Source organism: Patiria miniata, unplaced genomic scaffold (genome assembly GCF_015706575.1).
Source record: "Patiria miniata isolate m_02_andy unplaced genomic scaffold, ASM1570657v1 HiC_scaffold_29, whole genome shotgun sequence".
Lineage (NCBI taxonomy): Eukaryota > Metazoa > Echinodermata > Asteroidea > Valvatida > Asterinidae > Patiria > Patiria miniata.
The window spans coordinates 23894314-23920302 of record NW_024037068.1 but is presented as its reverse complement, the minus strand read 5'-3'; the positions used below and the strand labels follow the sequence as shown (position 1 = coordinate 23920302).

The window sequence follows — 25989 nt, the reverse complement described above, 5'->3', positions numbered from 1 at the left end:
TGGGACAGTCCAAGCTCTGCTCGGGCCTGTGTGGCGTGATGGGGTGGGCCGACACCAGTCTAATTCCCCTTATTTGGTAGTGTTTACTTGTAATTTCTTGGCAAGGAAGTCAGGTCGTGTCAGCGGACTATGTCTCGTGGTTTTGGCGGGAGTGGCCGCCAATCGGAGCGCGCTCGCTGTTGCTGGGCGGGGCGAGGCAGGCCGTGACCGCACTTGCGATCTGTGTTTTCCGTACCCGCGTATGCGTGATTGGTGTTACCGGGCAGAGGTGAAGGGTTGGCGGCCAATCACGGCGTGATTGGGCGTGGCCCCGCTACCCTTGCCGTGGTACTTGAGCGCATGGTCGGCCGGGCGTGAGTTCAGTTGGTTCGGTTGGTTCAGTTGTGTCCAGTTGCGTAGTTCAGTTGCGTGAGTTGCGTAAGTTGTTCCTCAGTTCTGTGTATGGAGCGGGTTCAGTAGTAGTGTACAAGTGAAATTGCCATTGTCCGTGACGAAGCTAGCGTTTGCTTTGGCGAGGCCGTGTGTGGTGCAGTGTACCGGTGTTGACGCTGTTTCGGCCTGACTTCTCGTACCGTGGTTGAGCGATTGTACGGAGCGCAGAGCCCCGTGGTGTGACCCAGTTAGCTTGGTAGGACCGAATTGCTTTATTGTGTAATTTAGTGCATGTTTGTGCAATTGTTGCAGTTGAGTGTTTGACTTACAGAGTAGGGTGACTAAGTACAGGCATAAGGATTGTTGTCGTGGGTTCACAGAGACGTGCGATAACATAGAGGGTCGACCCATAGGTTGACATAGAGGCCTGGGAGGAATAGTCACAGGTAGTCAAAAACTGTACTCGGTCAAGTTTATTGTCACACGGGTTTTGTCGTATACTGATCAGCTCAGGCGCTCAAACTTATACAATCATAACAATCCAACGATAATAACCTTATAAGTCAAAGAGTTCCCAATCAAGTCAGAATTGTCCGTGATTAAATAAACCAATCATTTCCTTTCCACAAAGAGAATTGTGTATCCCAGTGTCCAATATTTCTGCAGTTTCTTCGTCTGTTTGTTCTGTTCTGTACTAGAGTAACAGGGCCTGGTAATCAGTATCCAACTGGGCGGTAGATTTCCACCAAAACGAGCTTGCATCCCTGGGCCTAGAGGCTGCTCGAAAACTTCCCTAGGTTCGAGGCAGAAAACATAGTTTGGGGTTAGGGGAACTTTCACCTCAGTCGGTGATTGCCTTCCCTGACCTCTGGTTTAAATTGACCTCGGGAGATTCCGCCACAATATGCTCTTAGTCGCTGTACACATTAAAAAGATAAAGAATTACAGTATAAATATGTTTTAAAAGGTGAACGTGCAGATCAATACATACAATTACATTATAAGTGTGAGGAAAAATTAGCCATGACAAAAACATACCTTTTCTTTTAGCACATTTTTTTAACATATATTATAAACCCAGCTATTAAAAACCATAACCTATGAATTAAACAGCCTGCTTGAAAAGGTATAGATATGAAGCCCGGGAAGGGACAGGGTGGAATTTTTTTTGGCATTTGCTAATTCTTTCGCACGAATTATTAACGAATTAGTAATTCGTTCCCACGAATTACTAATTCGTTCGAACGAATTAGTAATTCGTTCCCACGAATTAGTAATTCGTTCCCACGAATTAGTAATTCGTGCGAACGAATTAGTAATTCGTGCGAACGAATTAGGAATTCGTGCGAACGAAATAGCAATTCGTGCGAACGAATTTGCAATTCGTGCGAACGAATTACTAATTCGTGCGAACGAATTAGGAAATTCCAAAAAAAAAATTCCACCCTGTCCCTTCCCGGGCTTCATATAAAGATCAATACATTAAAAAAAAAAAATGAGGACGTTATAAACCCAGCCAATACAAAAAACCACTATGCTATGAATTAAAAAAGGCTTGCTTAAAAAGATGAGTTTTCAAACCCTACTTAAAACTCTGTACACTGGAAGACTCCCTAAGGTTAATTTCAAGCTGGTTCCACAGGTGGGGACCAGCCACAGAAAACATTCTCTAACCTGCGGAAACCAGCCTGGCATTAGAGCAATATAATCGAGACGTGTCTACCGCAGAACGTGTAAATATACAAATGTAGTTGCCATGAGGCAACAAGGCTTGACCATCATGGATTTTCTTAAACCATAAAAGATTCTTCAAAGATAAAGAAGTGTTTTTGATAATAACAATTCTCAACCCTCGCAAATACTAGTAAATCCCGGCAAAAGTTCACCACTGACATACATTTTATCAGACATTAGTGCCAAAAATATACCAAGTAAATACAGCAAACTGCCTGAATGCTACTATCAGCCACTCAAGATAAAAGGCTACAAAGTAAGGAAGATGGACACAAGGGTCGCTTGCCGCTATGACCCAAAAGCGCACCTGCGGTGTAGTAGAGGCACACTGTATACGTGCTTGACATGGACGTGTCTGAAAGGATTGTATTTAATTTAAAAAAAACATTAGTGGAGGACGAGGTGATCTGCACAGCCAATTGTGGAGCAAAACAACGTTATAATTGTGAGATCCATTCGTTTTGGACTTCCTGATTCAAGGCTAATCAACTTGTTAGCATTGTGTGCGGTGAAGTGTTATAAATTAAAACATAATCATTCTCATTTAGTCGTCTTAGCAACAACGTCAATTCAAAATGAAGGAGAAATAGCCAGAAATAATCAGTGTTCAATCATTAACCATACATGTATCTTTCCCAGGTCCAAAAAGCACATTCGAGTACGCCTACCCGCCAGTGAGTAAATATAACACAGTCACAAACAAAGCACTTGATATGAGATTATCTGTGAATTGTGCACGCGATTTGTCTGTACAGACCACCCATAATGTATGGGATCTACTTCCATATATACAATTAGTTTTGTGCATACATGAATTGACGTTTGTGAGGAATTGTTTAATCAACACAAAAGTTGACATGAAAAATAACATCATCATAATTCTCAACACTGATGTTTGAAAAACATCCATTGTGTAAGCTTAAGTAGTCGAAGAAACAATTCTTGAAACATGAATTATTCTCAGGAAAAAACAACCCACAAACCACCCGTTCAGGTCACAGCACTTTTAGGGCGTTACAACCCCCTATATACCATAACATAATTTTATTTAAAACATACCACGGTTTACTTCAGCCAAATTACAGCAATGCGTTGATCTCTTTGCGTTTAAATCATACATGTATGACAGCGCACATGTGGCTTTGTGTCTTTTCTACTTTACTGCCATATTTTTCATAGTAGGGGTTAGATGAACCCAAACCACTCCCAGCTCGACTCTCGCCAACGAAATTTATCAGTGCAAACTTGAATTAATGTTTTTGGCACTGTTGTAAGTCCATCACAAGTCCTTTCTCAAGTCCAGTCACAAGTTATGGATGAAAAATGACAAAGGACTGCTTTTGTCACAGTTCATTTGAATCACCAGTGACTTGACTTGAGACTCAATGACTTGTGATGGACTAGTGATGGACTCGCCTACACTACACTGGTAAGCCCAACGATCACAATGATGGTTTGAAATGAAATAAATTGCAGTCCCATCCAGTGTATATAATACACGTGTTCTAACACAATGCATTTTCATTTCCTTTTTATCTCATTTAGGCTCGTTTCTCAGTGGCACGTCAGCTTGTCATTGCCCGTCGTAAATTGACTCCCCTGGATCATCCAAGAATCAATACAAAGGTAGACACTAAAGTCATTGAAAGATTTCTAGTCACCTCTGAAATAAAAATTGATATCCCGTGAAAAAAAAATGCCAAAGACCAAGCATCTGGGAATTTGTAAAATCATCTCAGATTCTTTTAATAAAGAAGTCGTGTCATAATTATAATGCTGAAAATATGGTACAATGCAACCACCAAAACAAGATAAATCTTTGACAAGCAAGTCTTCTTAGTTCCAAACTGATATACAGAGTACAAACACAGTTTTATGTAGGACAACAATCTACTTGACTTAGGAAACAAAATAATATACGCTTGGCCGAAATTAAACAAGCATGTTTAAAACTGACGTGTATATTGGCCAAAAGCGTCATGCAGAATTTTATTCTTTTGAAAAAGAGGGCGGTGCAAGATCTCATTTTTTTAATTGACTAAACAAAGAAATATATACCCAGTTTTAACCATACACTACGAATGTCATTATTCGATTGATTGTACTACCTCTGAGCACCATGTACAATAATTTACTTTCTTTTTTTTCCACAGATATGGCTACTGCGAAATCGGTAGGCACTGCTTTTCAGAAGATCAGCGTACATCTTGAGTGCAGCATCTGCACAGATAAATACAAAAAGCCCAAAGTACTGGACTGCTTACACAATTTCTGCGAAGAATGCCTGGTAAAATATCGTGATGGCACGCACCGAAACAAACCCAAGATCCGTTGCCCTGTGTGTCGTCAGGAGACGGCGCTTCCCCAGTCTGGCATACAGGGCCTCAAGACCAACTTCCATTTGGTTGGTCTGATTGAGGAATTTGAATTACAGGAAAAGGTAGTATGCTCAGCTGAATCAAAGTTATTCTGTCAGGTATGTGACAAGGGAAATGAAGCTAAAGATCACTGCATGGATTGTGAAAAGAATATCTGCAAGGATTGCTGTAAGTCACACCAGCAATTTCCCACATTAAAGACCCACAAAATAGCAAGTTTTGATGACATTTGTCAGGGGAAAGTGAGCGTTACTAAACAACCGGACGAGTACAAATGCCCCAAACACAAGGAGGGCGTGAAATTCTATTGCAAGACATGCGATAAGCTGATCTGCCAAGGCTGCACAGTTATAGATCATCCCATTACCAAACATGTCATCACTGACACCGGAACGGCTTCAAGAGAATATAGACAGTCACTGAAGAAGGACTTGCCTGGTTTGGGTAGAGGTATACAAAGCCTTGAGTTGTCTCTGCAGGACACTATTAAAGCAAAGAAGATAGCCAAGGATAACACGGCAAAGGCTCGAAAGGGGGTGCAGGGCAGAGCTGCTGAGGTCATAGCACAGGTCAAAGCTGAAGAGAAACGACTCCTGGATGAGATCACAACCCAGGAAAGAAAGCAAAATGAGCGGCTGGATGAGCACGAGAAGACACTGAGTAACATGATGCAGATAAAGAAACATTCCCTACAAACAACCCAAGACGTCGCGAGTAACGCATCAGACTGTGATCTACTTTCCCTCTATCCCGTAATCAGCAAAGACATGGCCAAGCTCAGAGCTCAACCATGTCCCAAGACTGCGGGGTTGAAGTCGCATCCCGTCTTCGTGCAGAATCAGAAGCTGAACATCGATCTGGGCAAGGTGATGGTGGAAGACACATGGGAGATGTGCCACTCCTTTGGAAAGAGGGGGAGTGGTGCAGGGGAGTTTGAAAGAGCCAGATGCATTGCTACTGCTGCTGAACCTGACGAGATTGCTGTCACGGACGGGGGAAACAAACGGATAGTAATCTGCAACAACCAGGGCCAAACCAAGAGCTCCATTCCGATCGCTGCAAGTGAGTTCTTTTTACCTCCCAATGGCTTCGTAGGCAATGGGAGTTATACGTACATGCCATTTCGATGTAGGCCACTCGATAGACGATAGGGTCCCCATCCTCATTTTTCATGTCGTCATATAACTTCATTTTCTAATTCAAATAGCTTGATCAAATCATCTGATTCAGTGCGGAGTTAGAAAAGAAAAAAGAAAAAAAAAAGAACTGTAAACAAGTGAACTGCACCACGTCACTATTTGAATGTGGACTCACCATTAACATATCCAAATAACTGTCTATATAAGTAAAGAGCGTCACAACGGCATTCATTGATGCATGTCATCATTTGTGTTGCCTGCATGTACGTCTTTTTTTTCTCCAGTTCATATTCTCAAGTGAACTGCATTGACATTTAAATGACGGAGAACCAAGTACATACATTTTATTGGTCCTCCAATCGATTTGTTCTTTTTGGGGGGCGTAAAATCACATTTTTTTTTAATGGAGTAGGCGTTGGACTTTCATTTGCATGCCGCCGGAATAAATGTTATCCGTCTATTCTCTTGACGGTTGACCACTGGGAAGACAACAGGGTCCCCACCCTCACTTTCTACGACTTCTTATACAGTTATTTTCCCATATAAATAGCTTGATCAAATCATCTGAAAGCACTGTGTCAGTGCGGTGTTAGTGGTAAATTATTAATACATCGGCATGTAAAGCACGTCCCCAAATACCCGCAACTTTTTTTGCGAGGCTCTAGCGTCGGCGCGGAAACACGTACCGTCAATATTTTGATACCATTTTAAAGTTTGGAATCTGAACTTTATCCCTGGCTTATATTGGTTTGTTGTTCAAAATAGTTTAAAAATTATTCAAGAAAGATCGGTGATGCGGCACATGAGTCCAGGCGCGGTTCTACGGGGGGGCTAGGGGGGGCTGTAGCCCCCCCAAAATTTTGTCTAGCCCCCCCAAAATAAAAACCGAAAAAAAAAATTGCATTAGCAAAAAGAAGGATTGTGATGTACATGCGAACGGTCTCCCCCTAAAGAAGAAATAGCCGTGACAAGGGTGCATTAGTTAATATATTGTTAACGATTTTAGGATTGTATTGGCGCTCCCCATTGAAAATATGGCATGAGCCCCCCCCCCCCCCTCCCCCCCCCCCCCCCCCCCCCCACCTATTGATTTTCGGAGGCCTAAGTGTCTGGAAAAAATAACCGGTCAACATTTCAGCACGCCTCCCTGACAAAAATTCTGGATCCACCGTGCTAGCCCCCCCAAAATATTGGTTCTAGAACCGCGCCTGCATGAGTCACACTTTGAGCGCGCTTTTTGAATAGGTACATACTTGCACGTGAATTGTATATTAAAAACACACATTGAACTTGAAACGAAAAACGATATTGTGATTTTATTCAAGGTGTAGTCTACATGGAACGTAAAGAAAAGTCAGAAATCAAAAGACAACGAGATCGCTTCATCACCAATTATGATGAAGCATTTCCACATTAGAAAAAAAAGCGCATGATTAATTTTCCTTGAAACCGGTTGAGTTTGTTTTTGACATGAACAATTTCAAAAACCTTTTGAAAAATCAAACCAATAATTACCAGTGACCAATTAAGATTTCAAGCTTTAAAATGAATGTTGATAAAAAAAATAATGGCGGTACGCGTTTCCGCGGCGATGATAGAGCCTCGCAAAAACTGTTTCGGGTATTTTGGGACGCGATGTATATCACTCTCATGTATATGTACAACACTTGTTGCAATGGATAATAGAAAAATACTTTTCAAAGAAAGACATAATCATCAAGCACCCCCCCCCTCACATAAAAAGGGGAACAGAATAGTTAACAACATTTAAGTCACTATTCGAAGGTAAACACTGTGAAAATATCCAAATAACTAGTTAGATAAATAAGAGAGTGCCACACCCCCAAAAAACATTTCCCTATCCTGTTGAAAATGATTCAGGTAAATTTCTTCAACAACACTGGAGCACTGACCTTTTTATGACATCCACATTTTTATGACCATCATTATATTGGCGAATAAAAATGTTTTTGATCAAAACCCCTCATTTGTTCACTTTCCATATGCGTTTCAAAATACTCAGCGTGAATTCAGGATTATTGGATCAGAATCATTTGACTCTCAGTCAGAAATGTATGTATTTATAGTAACATATTTATATAAACTTGACAATAGTAATTGCTTATTCAGTTATCTGAATAATCTTATTCAATATTATTTTCAATTTTCAGATGATGTCGTTGCTGTATCGAATCAGTGGGTGTGTGCCAACCCCGGCGAGGTGATGGTTTACCATAGGGACACCAAACCAGCACGTGATTTTGGCACACTACAGAAGAGTGAGGTTGGCAAGACAGACGTGCAGCTCATGTGCGTAGCTGTCATGCCAAATGGTAACATCATGGTAGGTGATGGGAAGAGGAAGGTGTTGACAGAGCTCCATCCCAAGAATGGTAAGATCCTACACACCATGACACTGAAGATACGACCTGACTACTTGGCTGTACTGAGCAATGGTTGGATTGTGATCAGTGATGACGAAGAGGGACTAGTAGAGATAGTGGAGGTTTCTGATGACAACGCTGTTACAGTCGGCGCCATCAAACCAACCATTGACGGTGACCCAGTAAGACGCTGCAGGGGTGTTTGCAGCAACAGCTCGGGTATCTACCTTGCAGTGATCACAAGGCGCGTCAACACCGGTCACATACACCACTATAACTGTGCAGGTCAGTTTGTCAGCTGTGTGGCCCAGGGGCTGTACAACCCCGTTGGGATCACTTTCACGGCAGATGGGCAGCAGCTGGCAGTGGCTGACCTCCACTCAGTAAAGATCTATCACAAGGTGTGATGCCAACGATGTCATCCATCATAAAACAACCTTTCCACACACGTTTTTCAAGGAAAGTTGAATTGTATGTCAATTTTCCAACGTTTGACTAAATTCGCTGTGGTTATAGGTTTATTATTACATAGAAAATAATTTTGATTACAAATGTATCTGTCTTTGAAGTGAATGACTGCGATGTCATTGGAGAGCTGGGTAGCGGCATAACAGTCTGCAATGAATCTGAAAATACGTATATTAAATGCTTGGAGCGACAATTGGTAGTTTATACGCAACAACATTCCATGACCCGTCTCAAAACTCTTGAAACATCAATTTGCAATAGAAATTGACAAGATGCGTTAAACTTGAAATTATATCAATTGTTTGTTGGTTAAATGAATTATAAATAAATATTGTCAGTTTAATTTTATCGATGGTTGTCTCGACTCGAACTATTTTTAAGCGTGTCATTCATTAATTTTGGAAGTACTTGGCAAATAAGGTAATAATTCATATAAGAAAATAAACTTTGGATGTGTGGGCAAAATGACACAAGCCACACGTGTATGTAAATCATATAACAAGTTGTATTAAAACTGCAGTAAACAGAGTGTCCCCAAAAAAGCGTCGCTCTGGAGGATGTCTCAATATTCTCAAAATTGTTATGATTTCCTCAATTTCAATTATATAATTGTTGAACCCAAACCTTTGGCTTACTTATGTAAATGTTTGTGTTGGATTAGGTTCAGTGCTTTTTGAAACGAAGACCGTTATGTAACATTGTTCCGTTTTGCCTGATTCCTAGTCTGGTTTCTAGCTGACCTGACAATTTCCCCTACGCCTTCCCCATCGTCCAGACGTGTACATTGTAGTTCAGGCAACCACAGGGGCTAAAAATAATCTAGACGGCACATTTGAAAAGCTCGACTTCGTTTCCGGTTTGGCTTTATCGGTTATAGCTTTTAATGTTACAACAATTATAACATGTGTTTGAGACACTCCTTTGTTATAATTAAAGAAGATGTTATTACATGAGAAGTGTCAACAATAGTATTCCACCTGTTTAGTTTAGTAATTTAATCAAACAGCTAATTAATCTTAATGTTAAACTTGGAATGGTGCAAAAAAATACTGCGTTACATAACAGCCGTTATTTCAAAAAGCGGTGAATCGAATCCGATGGAAATCTTGGCGGAAAATCGTTCAATAAATGTGCTTAACAATTTTATAAGAAAAGTAGAAATAATATCTCCTTTTTTCAAATTCTGCTATGTAACCTGAGAGGGACTCTTTCTTTTTTTTGGGGGGGGGGGGACACCCTGTATATCTCAGTTGACAGTAACCTGCATCTCGCTTGTAGCATTCAGGAAAACGTAATGTGAATTTACATGATTAAATGTATAATTTTTTTTAAGGGACCAAAAAAGTGATGATTTAAAGCGAGAAAAAAGAAAGAAAACGAACTACTTATAAACGCTGCACTTACAAAAACAAAACAATTCGGTATGAAAAGTCCTATAGGGTAGCTTAGTGCGTATTGGTAGAAAAAAAATATTGTAAATTGAAATGTAATAAGGATAAGGACCTTAAAGGGACATTGCATGAATTTTAGTTGGGAACATATTTTGTGCAACTGTCCACTCCTCTTAAATGCATGAAAACTACAGTTTACATTTCTTTTATTGAAAAGTGCACTTCTTGGAACTTGAAAATGGCAAAGTGAAAATTTCACATAAGATTGAATGTCATACAAAGGTGCATTTTCAAGGATAAAAATATTACATTGTAAGTTCATGCCCGATTTAAAAAGAAAATTGTTCACAAATTTTAAAAATTTTACATAAGATTGAATGTCATACAAAGGTGCATTTTCAAGGATAAAAATATTACATTGTAAGTTCATGCCCGATTTAAAAAGAAAATTGTTCACAAAAATAACTACTATCATGTATATATAGCTAGCTTACTTGTGTATTTATCTAAATGAATTCAACAAGTTTATATCCAATCTCTAATATATCCAAATACTTTTTTTCCCCATGGCAATGGGGCTTTACGGCCCCTTTTATTCTCAAACTATTACATACACATCACATTCATTCAATATTAAAGATCACACACAACATTATTTAACAACTACATGTATATATGTACAATACCCCTTAGTTATTAAATTGTTTACAAATTAAATGATGAACATGCATTACTTGAGAAACAGACATATATCCAAATACTTTATTATTTACCAATATTCGTTATTACTACGTACATGTATATATTCGGTAGAAACTGTTTTGCAGAAAATGTTGTTAACATTTATTACATGTATTACTTCGGAAATTTTAACAACGTTTAATGAGGTCAAAATGCGTAAACTATATAGAACTTTATTATAAAACTGCTTATAACTGAGCTAAAATAACTGTTATAATTGAGCTAAAATCATGATTATAACAATAACAGCCAAATGTCACAAATCTACAGGTATGTGCAATGTACTATTTTTTTTTTTTTAGATTCTCAACCAACCTGTATGGGTTTTTCTTAATTTGTTTAATTCATGTTTACTGTGATTTTGATGTTTTTAATATTGTAATTTTATCATGCAATTTGACCTTCGGGTTACAATGTGATAATGTGAATAAAATATACCATACCGTACCATATACAAGAGGGCGGATTTGTTCTTTATTAGCGGCCGGGGATTCAAAGACTTAAAATATTGGTTATTATCAAATGTATGTTTAATAGCTTTGTGTAAATAAGACAAAAAATCATCTACTCGATGCCATTGCGGTTATTAATCAGTCTTGACAGTGATTGCTTTTTCCTAACTTGAAAATCATATTTTGCAGAAAATTTTCAGTTATACATATATTACATTGATTAATTTGGAAAACTTAGAGACTCAAACGGCATATTTGGCGACACTTTTATCTGTTTATACAAATAGTATTTCTGATTTTGTTAAAGGTTTTTTTCTTATTAAAGTGGATTTACTATTTGACCTGCCATACACTAAGGGCGAAACGATTCTGTACTTATATCCTGACTGTGACCTCACGGAACACCTTAATGATGCCTGATTGAGAAGACTGCTATAGTATTAGCACTGGTACGTTTTAGGTGTGTTTGTCTTACATACGCAGTGTGGACTTCCGAACAAAAGAGGTCCACATAATGTAGGTAGCAGCGACGAAGTGTGGACTTGCCCACGTCCACACAATGTTTCCCCATTTCTAGAAAACAGGTTTAGAGGCATTTTTGGGTTAGGTTTATCTGTAACAGAATGAAGAGAAACACTATAGGGAAATATAGAGAAAAAAATTGGGTTGAAAGAGTTTTCACAGTTTGAGAAAATGAGTTTTTCATTGGTTTTTCTTAACTACACGAAAAGAAAGGAATGTCCACACTACGTAAGTAAAACAAACAATGGTGTGTTCAATTGTGTCAAACCACGTGTGTGTAGGAACACAATCTTTAAAGGAGTGCCAGTACATATGGTACACTGCTTCAAACAGTTTTCTGACCATTCACGTTAATGACCATTCTGACCATTTTAACCAACTTTCTTAGCAAAAGATAATAATTTAAATATAATTTTCGAGGTTTTCCCAGCTAAATGCATAGGTTTCAGGGCCCGCTTAAGGGCCCCCAAAAATGTTGGATTCTAAATGCTCTGTGGTTCGATCTAAGGCAATTGCTGACCACTTTAAGCAATGATTTTGTTAGCAAAAGATAAGAATTTAAGCATAATTTTCGACGTTTTCTCAGCTAAAGGCATAGGGTCGGGGCCTGTTTATAAGGGCCCCGAAATATTTTGGATTCTAAATGTTCTGTGGTTCGATCTAATACAATTTCTGACCACTTTGACTAATACATTTTATTTTCTACGCAAAAGATATACATTGTAGTACAAAATAGGGCCCTGTAAATGAGACACGACTTCAAAAATCTGGGGGGGGGGGACATTTGATATTGTGTCCCCCACCCTTCAAACAGTTGGGGGAAACGTTTCCTCCCCCAGGTTCGACGCCCATGCTTTCATGCATGACTGATCAGAGGTTTACATACTTTCTGAAAACGGGTTGCGCACGAATGCGATTTTGATTTTGTGACCTCACACAGAGGTTTGTTTAGCGCTACATTTCAAACTGTGACAAACTTTGCAGCAAAGGCTTTGTGACATCATATTCACTTCGCATTTGCATGAAGTCTGAACCAGCCTTAATGCTACCTTTTAGAATAAGAGGCAGTCCGTTTTGTTTCTTCAAAACATGGCAGCGTTTTCCTTCTGCCGTTCAGTCATTATGGGGTAGTCCCTCTCCACCACCCCGCTTCTGTCTCCGTCATTATCTTCCCGGTTGAAGCTCAGCGAGCCCCGCTTGCGCAGGTTGGTGATGCGGCCGGACAGCTTCCGCCTCCTGCTCCGGCCTGACCCCGCCCCCTCCACCTTCTCCCTCTCCTTGCGTTCCTTCTTCTCTTTGCGTTTCTGCTCCCGCGCGGCCCTGCGCGCCATTTTGCGCATCTGCTTGCCGTCCACGTTCGGCTCCGCGGCGAGGTTCAAATTGTCGTTGGCATTGGGGAAGACCGGGAACTGCGCAGCGGCTGCGGCCGAGGCGTGGGAGGCCAGAAACTCGGCGTCGTGTACGGGAAAGTCAGCCTCGGGTGACAGAAACTCGGCATTGTGGCCGTGAAATGATTCGTCCTCGTCGGGCACTGGGAAGTCAGTTGCAATTGGAAAATCAGCTGAGATGGTTGAGATGTCAGGGTTGTGAGGCGTTGGATCCGCAGAGCCTTTTTCATCCTTCTGTTCTTCGGTGGGGTTCTTCGCTGATTCATCTTTCTCTCTTGTTTCTGTCTCATCTTCAGGATGAACTATCATGAAAGAAGGCATCAAATCAACCATTTTGAAGGCTTTTGTTTTCGTATTTTCAAACAAGATAAGGTAAGCCTAGTAAAGCTGGTCCCAGAGTGCACACAATTCTATTCAATTGACTCAGAATGGCTTTTCACTGGAAGTCTTTACATACATCTGATCTGCACAATGGACTGCATTTAACTCATTCATTGGTGATGTGGGGTAATCCTATTCGATAGCACTGCCCGACTCGAAAGTGACAGTTAGTCAGTGAATGGGTTGGTGAGAAAGGTACAAAAGGACAGTATGCTGGCCCTCTGGGACCAGCAGAAACATCTTAAAGTTTAAGACATAGCCAATCAAACCGTTTTCATGTCAGCAAGATGGGGATAGTTGAAAACGGTTCTTGAAAATAAACGGGTTTCCAAAGATTGGCAATATACCATCGGATTCAGTCAGTTTTCAAAAGTGGCTGGAAAAAGACGTCTCCAAAACGTTTAGTTCTTCAATATGCTGAAATCCCTTTGCAAAACGGTTCAAAAATCACACAGCATGGGGGGGGAGGTAAATGAAAAAAAAAAAGAGAGAAAAAAATGAGATTGGACACGTTTTGATCATCTGATCACACGTACATGTTGTTATCCTGCATCTTGTAGAAACAGTTGGCTATATGGCTTCGATTTCACATGTGTCTATGAAAGCGGCTTTCTCCATTTCCCATTGACACGCGTTGTTGACATCCACAGCCAAGTCATTAGGACAAGTCTGGATCTAACCCCAACCCGTCCTATCTTACACCAAATTAAAGTAATGGTTCAAGTACTGTATAAATTCTACTTTGTACAAACCATTCAATATTTGAACATACATGTGTGCCAGTGTGAGTATTTATTTATTCGAGTGTTGTATAATCCACTAAGTACTTTCTTTTCTCTATTTGTACAGATGCCGACAGTTAAGCGCAAGACAAATAAAATGGTGCTTGTGCATCATCTGAAAAAAAAACATAAAAATGGAAACCTTTTTATCTGTCCCAAAATATTGTGTTCAATACTACACTGCAGTCTAATTTTTTTTGTACACATGACGGAGACCATTTAAAACTGAAAGTGCAAAAAAAGTTGTATGAAATATATAAACTGGGGATTGTGCCACAAGAGGGCGCAAGTCAGAACGTATGAACATTGGCAGGGAGGACTTTCAACCGAAACCTTGCTTGAAGTTGCGGTTTTGCAGTTCTAAAAAAAAAGCTTCAGATCTCTTATAAGATGGAATTTTGAGTCGGGGTGATATAAATCAAATTAGGTTTTGCCCTTCACCGACGTTTAAACACCGACGTTTAAAAAAGTACATGTATGATATACAAAAGGACATGTATGCTTCAGATCTCATTATGTACACGTAAATTGTTCCCTGAGTGTCAAAAATATTTTATGCGCATCCCTCCCCCACAACATCCCCCGCCTCCATAAAAAAGAGAACATTTCACTAAAGAAATGAAAACCAAACTGTATTATACACTTTGGACCTAAATGTATTCATTTATGCTTATCATGTGTTTCTTACGAACTCCTTTGAGCAATTTGAGCAATAAAAGACATGCAAACACACTGCACATGCCTCTGAAACACACTGCTCCAGTTTGAAAGTGTGACAGGAATTTTATTGGAAATGGTGCCCCCCTTCAATGTATGGAGGCCCACTTTGAATGGAGGTCACATCCCTATTCGAAGTAGTCTAGTGACGCACCTGACATGCCTGAGTGCACTGCGCAGTGGACTTATTTCGTGCTTTGCTTTTGAAATACCTGTCGATTGAACCTTGTAAACCCCACTGACAATGCAATCATGGACTGGTATTTTGCAACGAGCAGCAACTGTTTGCCGCCATTTTCCAGAACCGCCCTGTACTGTGACTTCCTTGTTGGAATTGCACTGACTGTCTGCTGATTTTGTCAGATATCGTACGCTCGGATCCAACTGTACCAAAGGTAAGGATTGTGAACAATTACAGTTTTGAAACATGGAGTTTTTCAAACACAAGACTTTGAAAGTTAAAGATATTTATTTTAATCAGCTTGGGTCCCTCTAGCCTTGACCAAGGCTATCAGCTTGTTCCCATACGAACTTGTTCCCGCTACCGCACACCGCGCGCGCCGCGACACCCTGAGTTGTACTATACCGTTAGCCCCAACGACCCTTGCGTGTGCTTTGTGTGCATGCACGTACGCCCCACACACACTTCCGCAAACAGCCGTACGTACAGCAAGTCGAGGCGGAAGATAGCCTTGACGCAACCGTGGCGAATTCTTATGTGTTTCTTTATAGTTTCGACCGAAATCGGCCGAAAATTTCTGATGCGCATATATTACACGATATCCAATCAAAGCCCGTAAACTTTGACCCGCGATATACATATTCATGACCCGCAAATTACTGTATACACCACGTACATGTATGTTCACTCAAACCATGGTCCCATTTTAAACCATTTCTCCAGTTTTATTACAAACAAATCAAATATGCCGCTATATGAGTGAACAATTGTTCAAAATGATATATTTCCAATGTATTGCGAATTGGACAGTTCAAGACAGTCCGCCGTCGTTTTGTCGGTGCAACAGCGTACATCATCACGCCGCTACCTGCCCGTGCTATTCTGACAGCGAATGTAGGGAACAGGTCAACTCGGACCCAGGTCAAATGGTACACATTTAATCGAATGCAGGTTAACTCGTATCTATAAGCACCCGTATGAATTAAGTGCAAGAAACGAGCTAGTGACTTCGGGATGGAAATATACGAAACTGTCAGGTACATGGTGAAAAAAAAAACTCTCCCTGAATTCGTACCATGTGCAACATACATGTACATCTCATACGTACGACACATGTATTTTAACACGTACGTATTAATTGTATGTCGTACCTACGACATACGTAAGACATGTAAGTCGTAGATGTAAATCGCACGAGATACAAGTCGTTCTCACAAGATATGTTGTATGTACGACATAATCGACAAACAAGTCGAACATACGAGTTACAATTCATATTTTGTACACACGAGATATTAAGCCGTACTTATACGACTTTGTCGTAAGCGACATATATCGTACCCGGTCGACTCGACTTATGCACAACATATATGTCGTACTGGCACCTGTCGACATTATGTCATATGTTTGATATGTCATACCCTGTCGACATGTATGTCGTAACCTGTCAATGATATTAGTCGTACCCTGTCGAAATATGTCGTACCCTGTCGATATATTAGTCGTACATACGACATATAACTTATAAGTTGTTCATACAAGTTAAAATCAGTCTTACAGAATAAGTTTGCTGAAGGAGAGATACCCCCCCCCCCCAAAAAAAGTCAGCGGTAGATACATACTCAATAGTGTGAGCGCTTTTTAGGCCGCTGAACGTGAAAGCGCAGCGTGTCTCACTGCATGGCGCCAGCCGGGCCGGTGCCTACAGTGGACGGCCCCAACGTGGCCTCTGTGCATGGTGACATCATTTTTGCCGGCGTGCGGTTTTGTACCGTTTGCCGTTTTTTGAAGGTCTAATTTTTCATCCTTTTCATTTCATTTTCGACCCAAACTATGTGTAACTTTATAAATATTATTCTACTGTTATTTAAGATTTTAAGGGGGTGTTTTACAATAATTATTGTTACCACAGGCCGTCTGGTTTATAAACCTTTGGTCGTATTATGCAATTTAATAAATATTCATATTTTTGTCAGCCGTTATCCAATGAGAGAAGACTGTTTACCATAGCGCGAACTAATTATCATATTCAGCATACACGGTTGCGTCAAGGCTATCTTCTGCCTCGACTTACTGTACGGCTGTTTGCGGAAGTGAGTGTGGGGCGTACGTACAATAACATGCACACAAAGCACACGCAAGGGTCGTTGGGGCTAACGGTATAGTACAACATTGTGTTGCTGCGCGCGCCGTGTGCGGTAGCGGGAACAAGCTCATATGGGAACAAGCTGATAGCCTTGGTCAAGGCTAGGGTCCCTCATGAATCAATCTGTAAATAGTACCTGAGGCCCACCATCTTTTATAAATTCAATCTTCATCCGGAACGTTGATGTGCATTCCCATTATACTCGTCAAGTCTCTAATTGTCATTCACCATTCACTCGTACATCTTTAGCCAAAAGAAACTATGAAATATGAGAACCTGAAAACGTCTAAATATTTGTCAACTTTCAACCGGAATCACAAATCGACCTTCTTGTATAATTATTGTGATCCCATGTAACTCATAAATATTACATTCAACGTTGGACAAGTGTTACTTGCATAAGAGGGAAATTCTACAGCGAGATTCGCAGTTTCATTTTTTTGTTTTTCTTTTTTAGGCTTCTTTCCATCCCTGTCGACATTTCTTCGACTGGTTTGGACAACGGTCATTATAAGGTAGGGAACGCTTATTCAAAGGTTTAATCTTAAAATATATCATTGTCTTTGACATAAAAATAAGCATTCTGCTTATTCCGAAAATTCAAAAGAAAAGCCGATTAAAAACCCTCAACCCGTAGTTCAAGCGTGAACCCTTTTGTAAATGCTAATAGAAAAAAAACACATGTGGACTACATATCGATTAGTTTTCGACAACCTCCAGTGGCCACTGGCCACAACACATATTCTTTACAAATTACATCCATGTAAAAATAAAACAATTTGAAAAACAGGATTGAAATTTCTTAAAAACAAGTGCCTTAAGGCAACAAGGCTTGAGCATCATGAATCTTATAAAACCGTGAAAGATTCAAGAATTCTTCAAAGATGAAGTAGTTTTTTCTTTAACAAAAATGCTCAGTCCTCGCAAATACAGTAAATCCAGGTAAAAGTTAATTGTTGACCTACATTTTTTTCAGACATTAGTGCCAAAAATACAGTAAATGCAGCAAACTGCCTGAATGCAGATAACACCAATTCAAAGTAAAGGGCTACAAAGTAAGGATAAGATGGGATCAAGGAAATATGAAACTGAATGAGCCGGTCATGTAACTTTACCCTTACTATCCATATGCCAATTAGGTAAAACTGAACTCAAAATATAGGATTTCCAGTTCAAATTTAAAGGAAAACCGTTCATTGGAAAACATGTTGCAACCTGACGCCACTTCCGCGATTGTGTACAAAGTCTATGGAGAGCCAAGAACATTTTCTAAGTATTTCTTACAACATTTGAAATGTTTGTCAGTCGCAGATTCATTTCTTATCATCATTTTTGCAATGAATGACCTTCATTGAGATGACATATGAACTCCAAGAAAAGTGGCGTCAGGTTGCAACATTTTTCCCGTTCACTTGCATGAATCACTCATTTTGTTTCAACTTCACACAGTTTTAAAAGCAAAATCTGAATTAAGTGGCTCATATAAATATGAAAAGAATCCAACCTGTCTGTTGTTGCCATAGAAACCATTGCATACGTCCTCTTCTTTTTTTCATTTCATTCACTTTTGGTTACAAACACGTATCAGATAAAGAAACAATGTTTAATGTAGACATGTGAAAGGCATTGGTCAATTGATGAAATTGAATACTTGATCCACATCTTCGAACTGACAATGGTAGAAACTGAATGAATATCGACCAATTTAAATTTAAACTAGGGCACTAGACATGATTTTTTCCTGGGAACATAGTTTTTTGCAACTTTCTAACTCGTCTTTATGTACAAAAATGCATAGTGTGAATCTTGGATAACTTGACTACTCAAAAATACAAAACAATCAACATCAATTTTGACATGATATTTCTACTATATCCGCCTTAAGGCGTCGAATACTCAAAACAAGGTTTGGGGGACATTCCTCATTTTGCCTCAGTAGGTCATATATAGGAAAACTATTAGACGCCCCCTTTTTGTTAAATTTATTAAAAGTTCACTTTTTTAAACATTAAAACATTTCCATGTTTTTCCTGACAAAGTTTTCTTTTTTGTGCATTTTTGTGCATTTTTGTATGTTTTTTTTTGTGGTAGTGGGCACCCCTTGTTGGTGCTAGGGCCCCCTGACGCTCAGGGCTGGCGACGGTTTATAGTAGAAACATTTATTTCAATGTTGCCATTTCACACAATAAAATGTTACAATGCCGTGTAAACATATTATACAGAGCAAAATGCAATGAGTAATGTAATTGTGTATAATAATGTACAGGGATCAATACTAAAATAATTTTACGCCAACATTTAGGCGTCAAGGGCCTGGCTGAAATGTAGACAGGTTTTCTCGTTGGACACTTAATCCTCCTTAAAATCAATGTTGGGCTAGTACCATACTTTCAATGGGGGCGCTGTTCAAATCGCGCCTGAATATTGTACAAATAGCCCCGTAACCTAGCTGGCTCTGTCCAAATTTTACATTACTACCATTATTATTATAATTTTTTTTATGTCGGAGCGGGGGGGGGGGGGGGGGGTTACATAATTGTTCATATATTTATCTTAAAAAATTGAGTCAGAGCTGGGGGTTGAACCCCCCCCCCCCGGATCCACCTGCTGCACACACACACCCCTTAAAGTTGTGGTCACGTGCTCTGAAAAAATTACATTTTCAAGTTGTATCATTCAACCCAAAACCTCCTTGTTCCTTTTCTGGAGTTTGCATGCAGCCCTCTGGATTTTTTTTCTTAGGGTACAAACAGATCCGCTTTCCGCGATCACAAGTCCAGTCACAAGTCCAATCACAAGTCCATCACAAGTCCAGTCACAAGTCCATCACAAGTCCAGTCACAAGTCCAGTCACAAGTTCAGTCACAAGTCCAGTCACAAGTCCAGTCACAAGTCCAATCACAAGTCCAGTCACAAGTCCAGTCACAAGTCCAGTCACAAGTCCAGTCACAAGTCCAATCACAAGTCCAGTCACAAGTCCAGTCACAAGTCCAGTCACAAGTCCAGTCACAAGTCCAGTCACAAGTCCAGTCACAAGTCCAGTCACAGGTCCAGTCACAGGTCCAGTCACAAGTCCAGTCACAAGTCCAGTCACAAGTCCATCACAAGTCCATCACAAGTCCAGTCACAAGTTCAGTCACAAGTCCAGTCACAAGTCCAGTCGCAAGTCCAGTCACAAGTCCAGTCACAAGTCCAGTCACAAGTTCAGTCATAAGTCCAGTCACAAGTCCAGTCACAAGTCAAGTCAAAAGTCCCATCGCAAGTCCCGTCACAAGTCCCGTAACAAGTACAATCACAAGTACAGTCAAAAGTCCAGTCACAAGTCCAGTCACAAGTCCAATCACAAGTCCAGTCACAAGTCCAATCACAAGTCCAGTCACAAGTCCAATCACAAGTCCAGTCACAAGTCCAGTCACAAGTCCAGCCACAAGTCCAGTCACAAGTCCTGTGACAAGTCCCGTAACAAGTACAATTACAAGTACAGTCAAAAGTCCAGTCACAAGTCCAGTCACAAGTTCAGTCACAAGTCCAGTCACAAGTCCAATCACAAGTCCAGTCACAAGTCCAATCACAAGTCCAGTCACAAGTCCCGTCACAAGTCCAGCCACAAGTCCAGTCACAAGTCCTGTCACAAGTCCAGTCACAAGTCCATCACAAGTCCAGTCACAAGTCCAGTCACAAGTCCATCACAAGTCCAGTCACAAGTCCAATGCTTTTTTTTGGACAGTCACAAGTCCAATGCTTTTTTTTGACAGTCACAAGTCCAGTTTCAAGTCCAGTCACAAGTCCAGTCACAAGTCCAGTCACAAGTAACTCCATGAACAGTGCCAAAGGAATGCTTTTCAGTCACAAGTCCAGTCAAAAGTCCAGTTACAAGTCCAGTCACAAGTAACTGCAAGAATATTGCCATAGGAATGCTTTTGTTACAATTCATTTGAATAGCTAGTGACTTGACTGGAGACTGAAGGTCTTGTGATGGACTGGTGATGGACTCGCCAACACAACACTGGTTAGCCCAGCGATGACAATGATGGTTTGAAATGATTAATGAAATAAACTGAAGTCCCATCCACTGTATATAATACAAGTTTCATAACTCAATGCATTTTCACTTGTTTTTTATCTCATTAATTTAGGCTCGTTTCCCAGTGGCGCGTCAGCTTGTCATTGCCCGTCGTAAATTGACTCCCCTTGATCATCCAATAATCAATACGAAGCAAGACACTAGTCATTCAAAGTTAGAATTTCAAAATTGATATCCCATGAAAAAGATGCCAAAGGCCAAAATCTGGAAACTTTTAAAATCATCTAAGGTTCTTTTAACAAAGAAGTCGTTTCATAATTAATATGCTTAAAATATGGCAATCGCCAGAACAAGATCAATGCTATTTATTTTGACAGGCAAGTCTTCTTAGTTCCAATCTGATATATACAGAGCACAAACAAAGTTATGTGTAGGACAACAACCTACATGACTAAGGAAATAAGTGTTTGGCCGATTTTAAACAAGCACGTTAAATAAGTGGCGTGTATATTGGCCAAAAGCGTCATGTAGAATTTTATTCCGTTGAAAAAAAGATAAGGTCCCAATTATCTAATAGACTAAACAAAGAAACATTTACCCAGTTTCCACCACAAATTACATACGTCATTACTCGATTGTTTTTACTTCCCTTGAGCGTCATGTAGAATGACATTCTTTGTTTTTCACAGAGATGGCTACTGCGGCATCGGTAGGCTCTGCTTTTGAGAAGATCGGCGTTCATCTTGAGTGCAGCATCTGCACAGATAAATACAAAACACCCAAAGTACTGGATTGCCTACATAGCTTTTGTGAGGAGTGTCTCGTTAAATACCGTGATGGCAGATACCGAGGAACACCAAAGATCCCTTGTCCCGAGTGTCGTCAGGAGACGACACTTCCCCAGTCTGGCGTACACGGCCTCAAGACCAACTTCCATTTGGCTGGTCTGATTGAGGAATTTGAATTACATGAAAAGGTGGCACGTTCAGCTGAAGCAAAGCTTCTCTGTCAGGTGTGTGATAAGGGAAACGAAGCCGGTGATCACTGCCTGGATTGTGAGAAGAATATCTGCAAGGATTGCTGTAAGTCACACCAGCAATTTCCCACATTAAAGACCCACAAAATAGCACGTTTTGATGACATTCGTCAGGGGAAGGTGAAGGTGACTAAATAACCAGACGAGTACGTATGCCACAAACACAAGGAGGGTGTGAAGCAATTCTATTGCAAGACATGTGATGAGCTGATCTGCCAAGGCTGCACGGTTATAGATCATCCCACCGCCACACATGACATTACTGATATCGGAACGGCTTCAAGAGAATTCAGACAGTCACTGCAGAACGACTTGCCTGCTTTAGGTAGAGACATACAATGCCTCGAGTTGTCTCTGCAAGACACTATTGAAGCCAAGAAGATAGTCCAGGACAACATGGCGAAGGCCCGAAACGGGGTGCAGGACAGAGCTGCTGAGGTCATAGCAAAGGTTAGATGTGAAGAGAAACGACTCCTAAATGAGATAACAACCCAGGAACGGGAGCAAAACAAGGAACTGGATGAGCACGAGAAGAAACTGAGTGACATGCTGCAGAGAAAGAGGCATTCACTGGCAACCGGCCAGGAAGTAACGAGCAGCGCATCAGATTCCGATTTCCTTTCACTCTACCCCGTGATCAGCAAAGATTTGACAAAGGTAAGCAGCCAGCATCTTCCACAGTATCACCACAAACTTTGGTACCTGAGGTTCAAGAAGAGTCAGACAGCTGGTGACATCGATCTGGGCGAGGTGGAGCAGGAAGGAGACAAGTGGGAACTGCAGCTTGAATTCGGCAAGCAGGGGAGTGGTGCAGGGAAGTTTAAAACAGCCAGAGGCATTGCCGCTGCTGCTGAACCTGACGAGATTGCAGTGGCCGACTCGGAAAACGAGCAAGTGGTAATCTGCAACAGCCAGAAAAAAACCAAGATCTACATTCCGATCGCTGCATGTGAGTTTTTTACCTGTCAATGTCTTCAGTAGGCGATGTGAGTTATACATGTGTGTAGGCCTATATGCCATTGCGTTGTAGGCCTATATGCCGTTTTGGTAGCTGCGTCTGTTTTTGCTCCATTTAATTTCTCAAGTAAACTGCAATTAAATTTACTATATGTGAACAAAAAAGAACCATTATAAGTACATTCATGTACTTTTAATTGGTCCTGTAATTGGTCTGATCCACACTTTGATCCCATGTATTTATTTTGGCGCAATATCTCAATTATTTTAGTCGAGGCGTTGGAGTCACGTTTGTATTTTCATCGTCTATCCACTAGACCACTGGGGAGACGATATAGGGTGCATACCCTCACTTTCCAAGTCGTCATATAACGTTATCCTCTAATTCAACTAGCTTGATCAAATCATCTGTGTCGGTACGGTGTTGGTTTAAAAAAAGGAACAGAAAAAAGTGAACAGCAGCCACGTCTGCTTTTTTTGATTCCACGACTTCATATTAGTTTATTTTCCCAGTGCGGTGTTAGTGGTAATTTATTAATACATCGGCATGTAAAGCGCGTCCCCAAAATCCAGCAACTTTTTTTTGCGAGGCTATAGCGTCGGCGCGGAAACACGTACCGCCATTATTTTTTATACCATTTTTAAGCTTGGAATTTTAACTTTATCCCTGGATAATATTGGTTTGTTGTTCAAAAAAGTAAAACAATTATTTAAGGAAAATCGATGATGCGGTACATCAGATGCAAACACGAGTCACACTTTGAGCACGCTTTTTGAATAGGTACATACTTGCACGTGCATTTTATATTAAAAACACATTGAACTTGACACGAAGAACGATGTTGTGATTTTATTCAAGGTGTATAGTCTACATGGAACGAAAAGAAAAGGCAGAAACTAAAAGACAACGAGATCACTTCATCATCAACATGATGAAGCATTTCCACATTAGAAAAAAATGCACATGATTGATTTTCCTTGAAATCGGTTGAGTTTGTTTTTGACATGAATAATTTCAAAAACCTTTTGAAAATCAAACCAATAATTACCAGTGACAAATTAAGATTTCAAGCTTTAAAATGAATGTTTATAAAAAAAATAATGGTGGTACGCATTTCGCGGCGATGATAGAGCCTCGCAAAAACTGTTTCGGGTATTTTGGGACGCCATGTACATGTATATCACTCTCATGTACATGTACAACACTTGTTGCAATGGATAATAAAAAAAAAAACGTTCAAAGAAAGACATAATCTTAAAGCACCGCCCCCCCCCACACATAAAAAGGGGGAACTGAAAAGTTGACAACATCCAAGTCACTATTCGAATGTGGACACACTGTAAACATATCCAAATGACTAGTTAGATAAAAAGAGAGTGCGTTTCATAATACTCAGCGTGAATTCAGGATTATTGGATCAGAATCACTTGACTCTTAATCAGATATGTATTTATTTATAGTAATTTATTTATATAAACATGACAAGAGTAGTTGCTTATTCAGTTATCTGAATAATCTTATTCAATTTTATTTTTTATTTTTAGATGATGTCGTTGTTGTATCCAATCAGTGGGTGTGTGCTAACCCCTACAAGGTGATGGTTTACCATAGGGACACCAAGCCAGCAGGTGATTTTGGCACACTACAGAAGAGTGAGGTTGGCAAGACAGACGTGCAGCTCACGAGCGTAGCTGTCATGCCGAATGGTAACATCATGGTAGGTGATGGGAAGAGGAAGGTGTTGACTGAGCTCAATCCCAGGAATGGTGAGATCCTACACACCATGTCAGTGAAGATACGACCTTGCTTTTTGGCTGTACTGAGCAATGGTTGGATTGTGATCAGTGATACTGAAGAGGGACTAGTGGAGATTGTGGATGTTTCTGATGGCAACGCAGTTACAGTCGGCACCATCCGACCAACCATCGGCGGTAAACCAGTGAAATACTGCAAGGGTGTATGCAGCAACAGCTCGGGTATCTACCTTGCAATGGACACAGGTAAAGTCAACACCGGTCATATTCACAACTATGATTGCGCAGGTCAGTTTGTCAGCTGTGTGGCCCAGCGTCTGTACGACCCCCAACAAATCACATTAACGGCAGATGGGCAGCAGCTGGCAGTGGCTGACCGGTGCTCAGTAAAGATCTACCACAAGGTGTGATGCCAACGATGTCACCCAGCATAAAACCGCCTTTCCACCCGCGTTTCAAGGAAAGTGGAATTTCATGTCAATTTTCCAACGATTGACTTAACTTCGCTGTGTTTAGGCCTATTACGTTGAACATTATTTCGACTACAAATTTATCTGTTTCTGAAGTGAATGACTGCGATGTCATTGGAGAGCTGTTTAGGTATAGTATTAGGGTCATTCCATGTCAAACCAACGCACTTTTTACCTCATGTTTTCCGATTTTGATAAAAATTGCTGTGCTTGTAGGTCCCGATGAGCAATGAATGCACACCAATTTTTAGCCCGATCCGACCTACCATGTGGTCAGGGCAGAAACAACAAAAAATTGACATTTTAAGAGTTAATAATATGAGGTTGTAAATTTTAAAGACCCCAATTGATTTTTAGTGGATTCTGATAGAGGAAGACATGCTCTATCAATTCATTTTCATTTTGTTGATTTTTGGAATGATACATTATTACTTAAATTGGGTCAAAGGTCACGATAACATATTAAAGGTCACGTGACCTCCTTTTCACAAAATTTAATTTTGACAAAAGAGTTGATTTGAGCATGCAAGTCTTATTATTTGAATACCAAATTCGCATGTATTCGATGAAA

General features: G+C 40.3%; 1 protein-coding gene and 1 pseudogene across 1 annotated transcript; both read left to right on the top strand.

Annotated features, from left to right (window-relative positions):
• The first annotated feature begins 4261 nt into the window (after positions 1-4261).
• On the top strand, positions 4262-8414 carry LOC119735560 (E3 ubiquitin-protein ligase TRIM56-like). The gene is made up of 2 exons (XM_038209309.1): positions 4262-5546; positions 7795-8414. Exons 1-2 carry the CDS (start codon positions 4262-4264, stop codon positions 8412-8414), a joined length of 1905 nt encoding a protein of 634 aa, XP_038065237.1.
• A 13477-nt stretch (positions 8415-21891) lies between these two features.
• On the top strand, positions 21892-25537 carry LOC119735431 (annotated as a pseudogene).
• The last annotated feature ends 452 nt before the right edge of the window (positions 25538-25989 follow it).

Coding starts and splice junctions, on each gene's coding strand:
- LOC119735560 (XM_038209309.1), top strand. CDS start 4,262: ATGGCTACTGCGAAATCGGTAGGCACTGCTTTTCAGAAGATCAGCGTA. Junction 5,547..7,794: donor CTCCATTCCGATCGCTGCAA/GTGAGTTCTTTT, acceptor TTCAATTTTCAG/ATGATGTCGTTGCTGTATCG.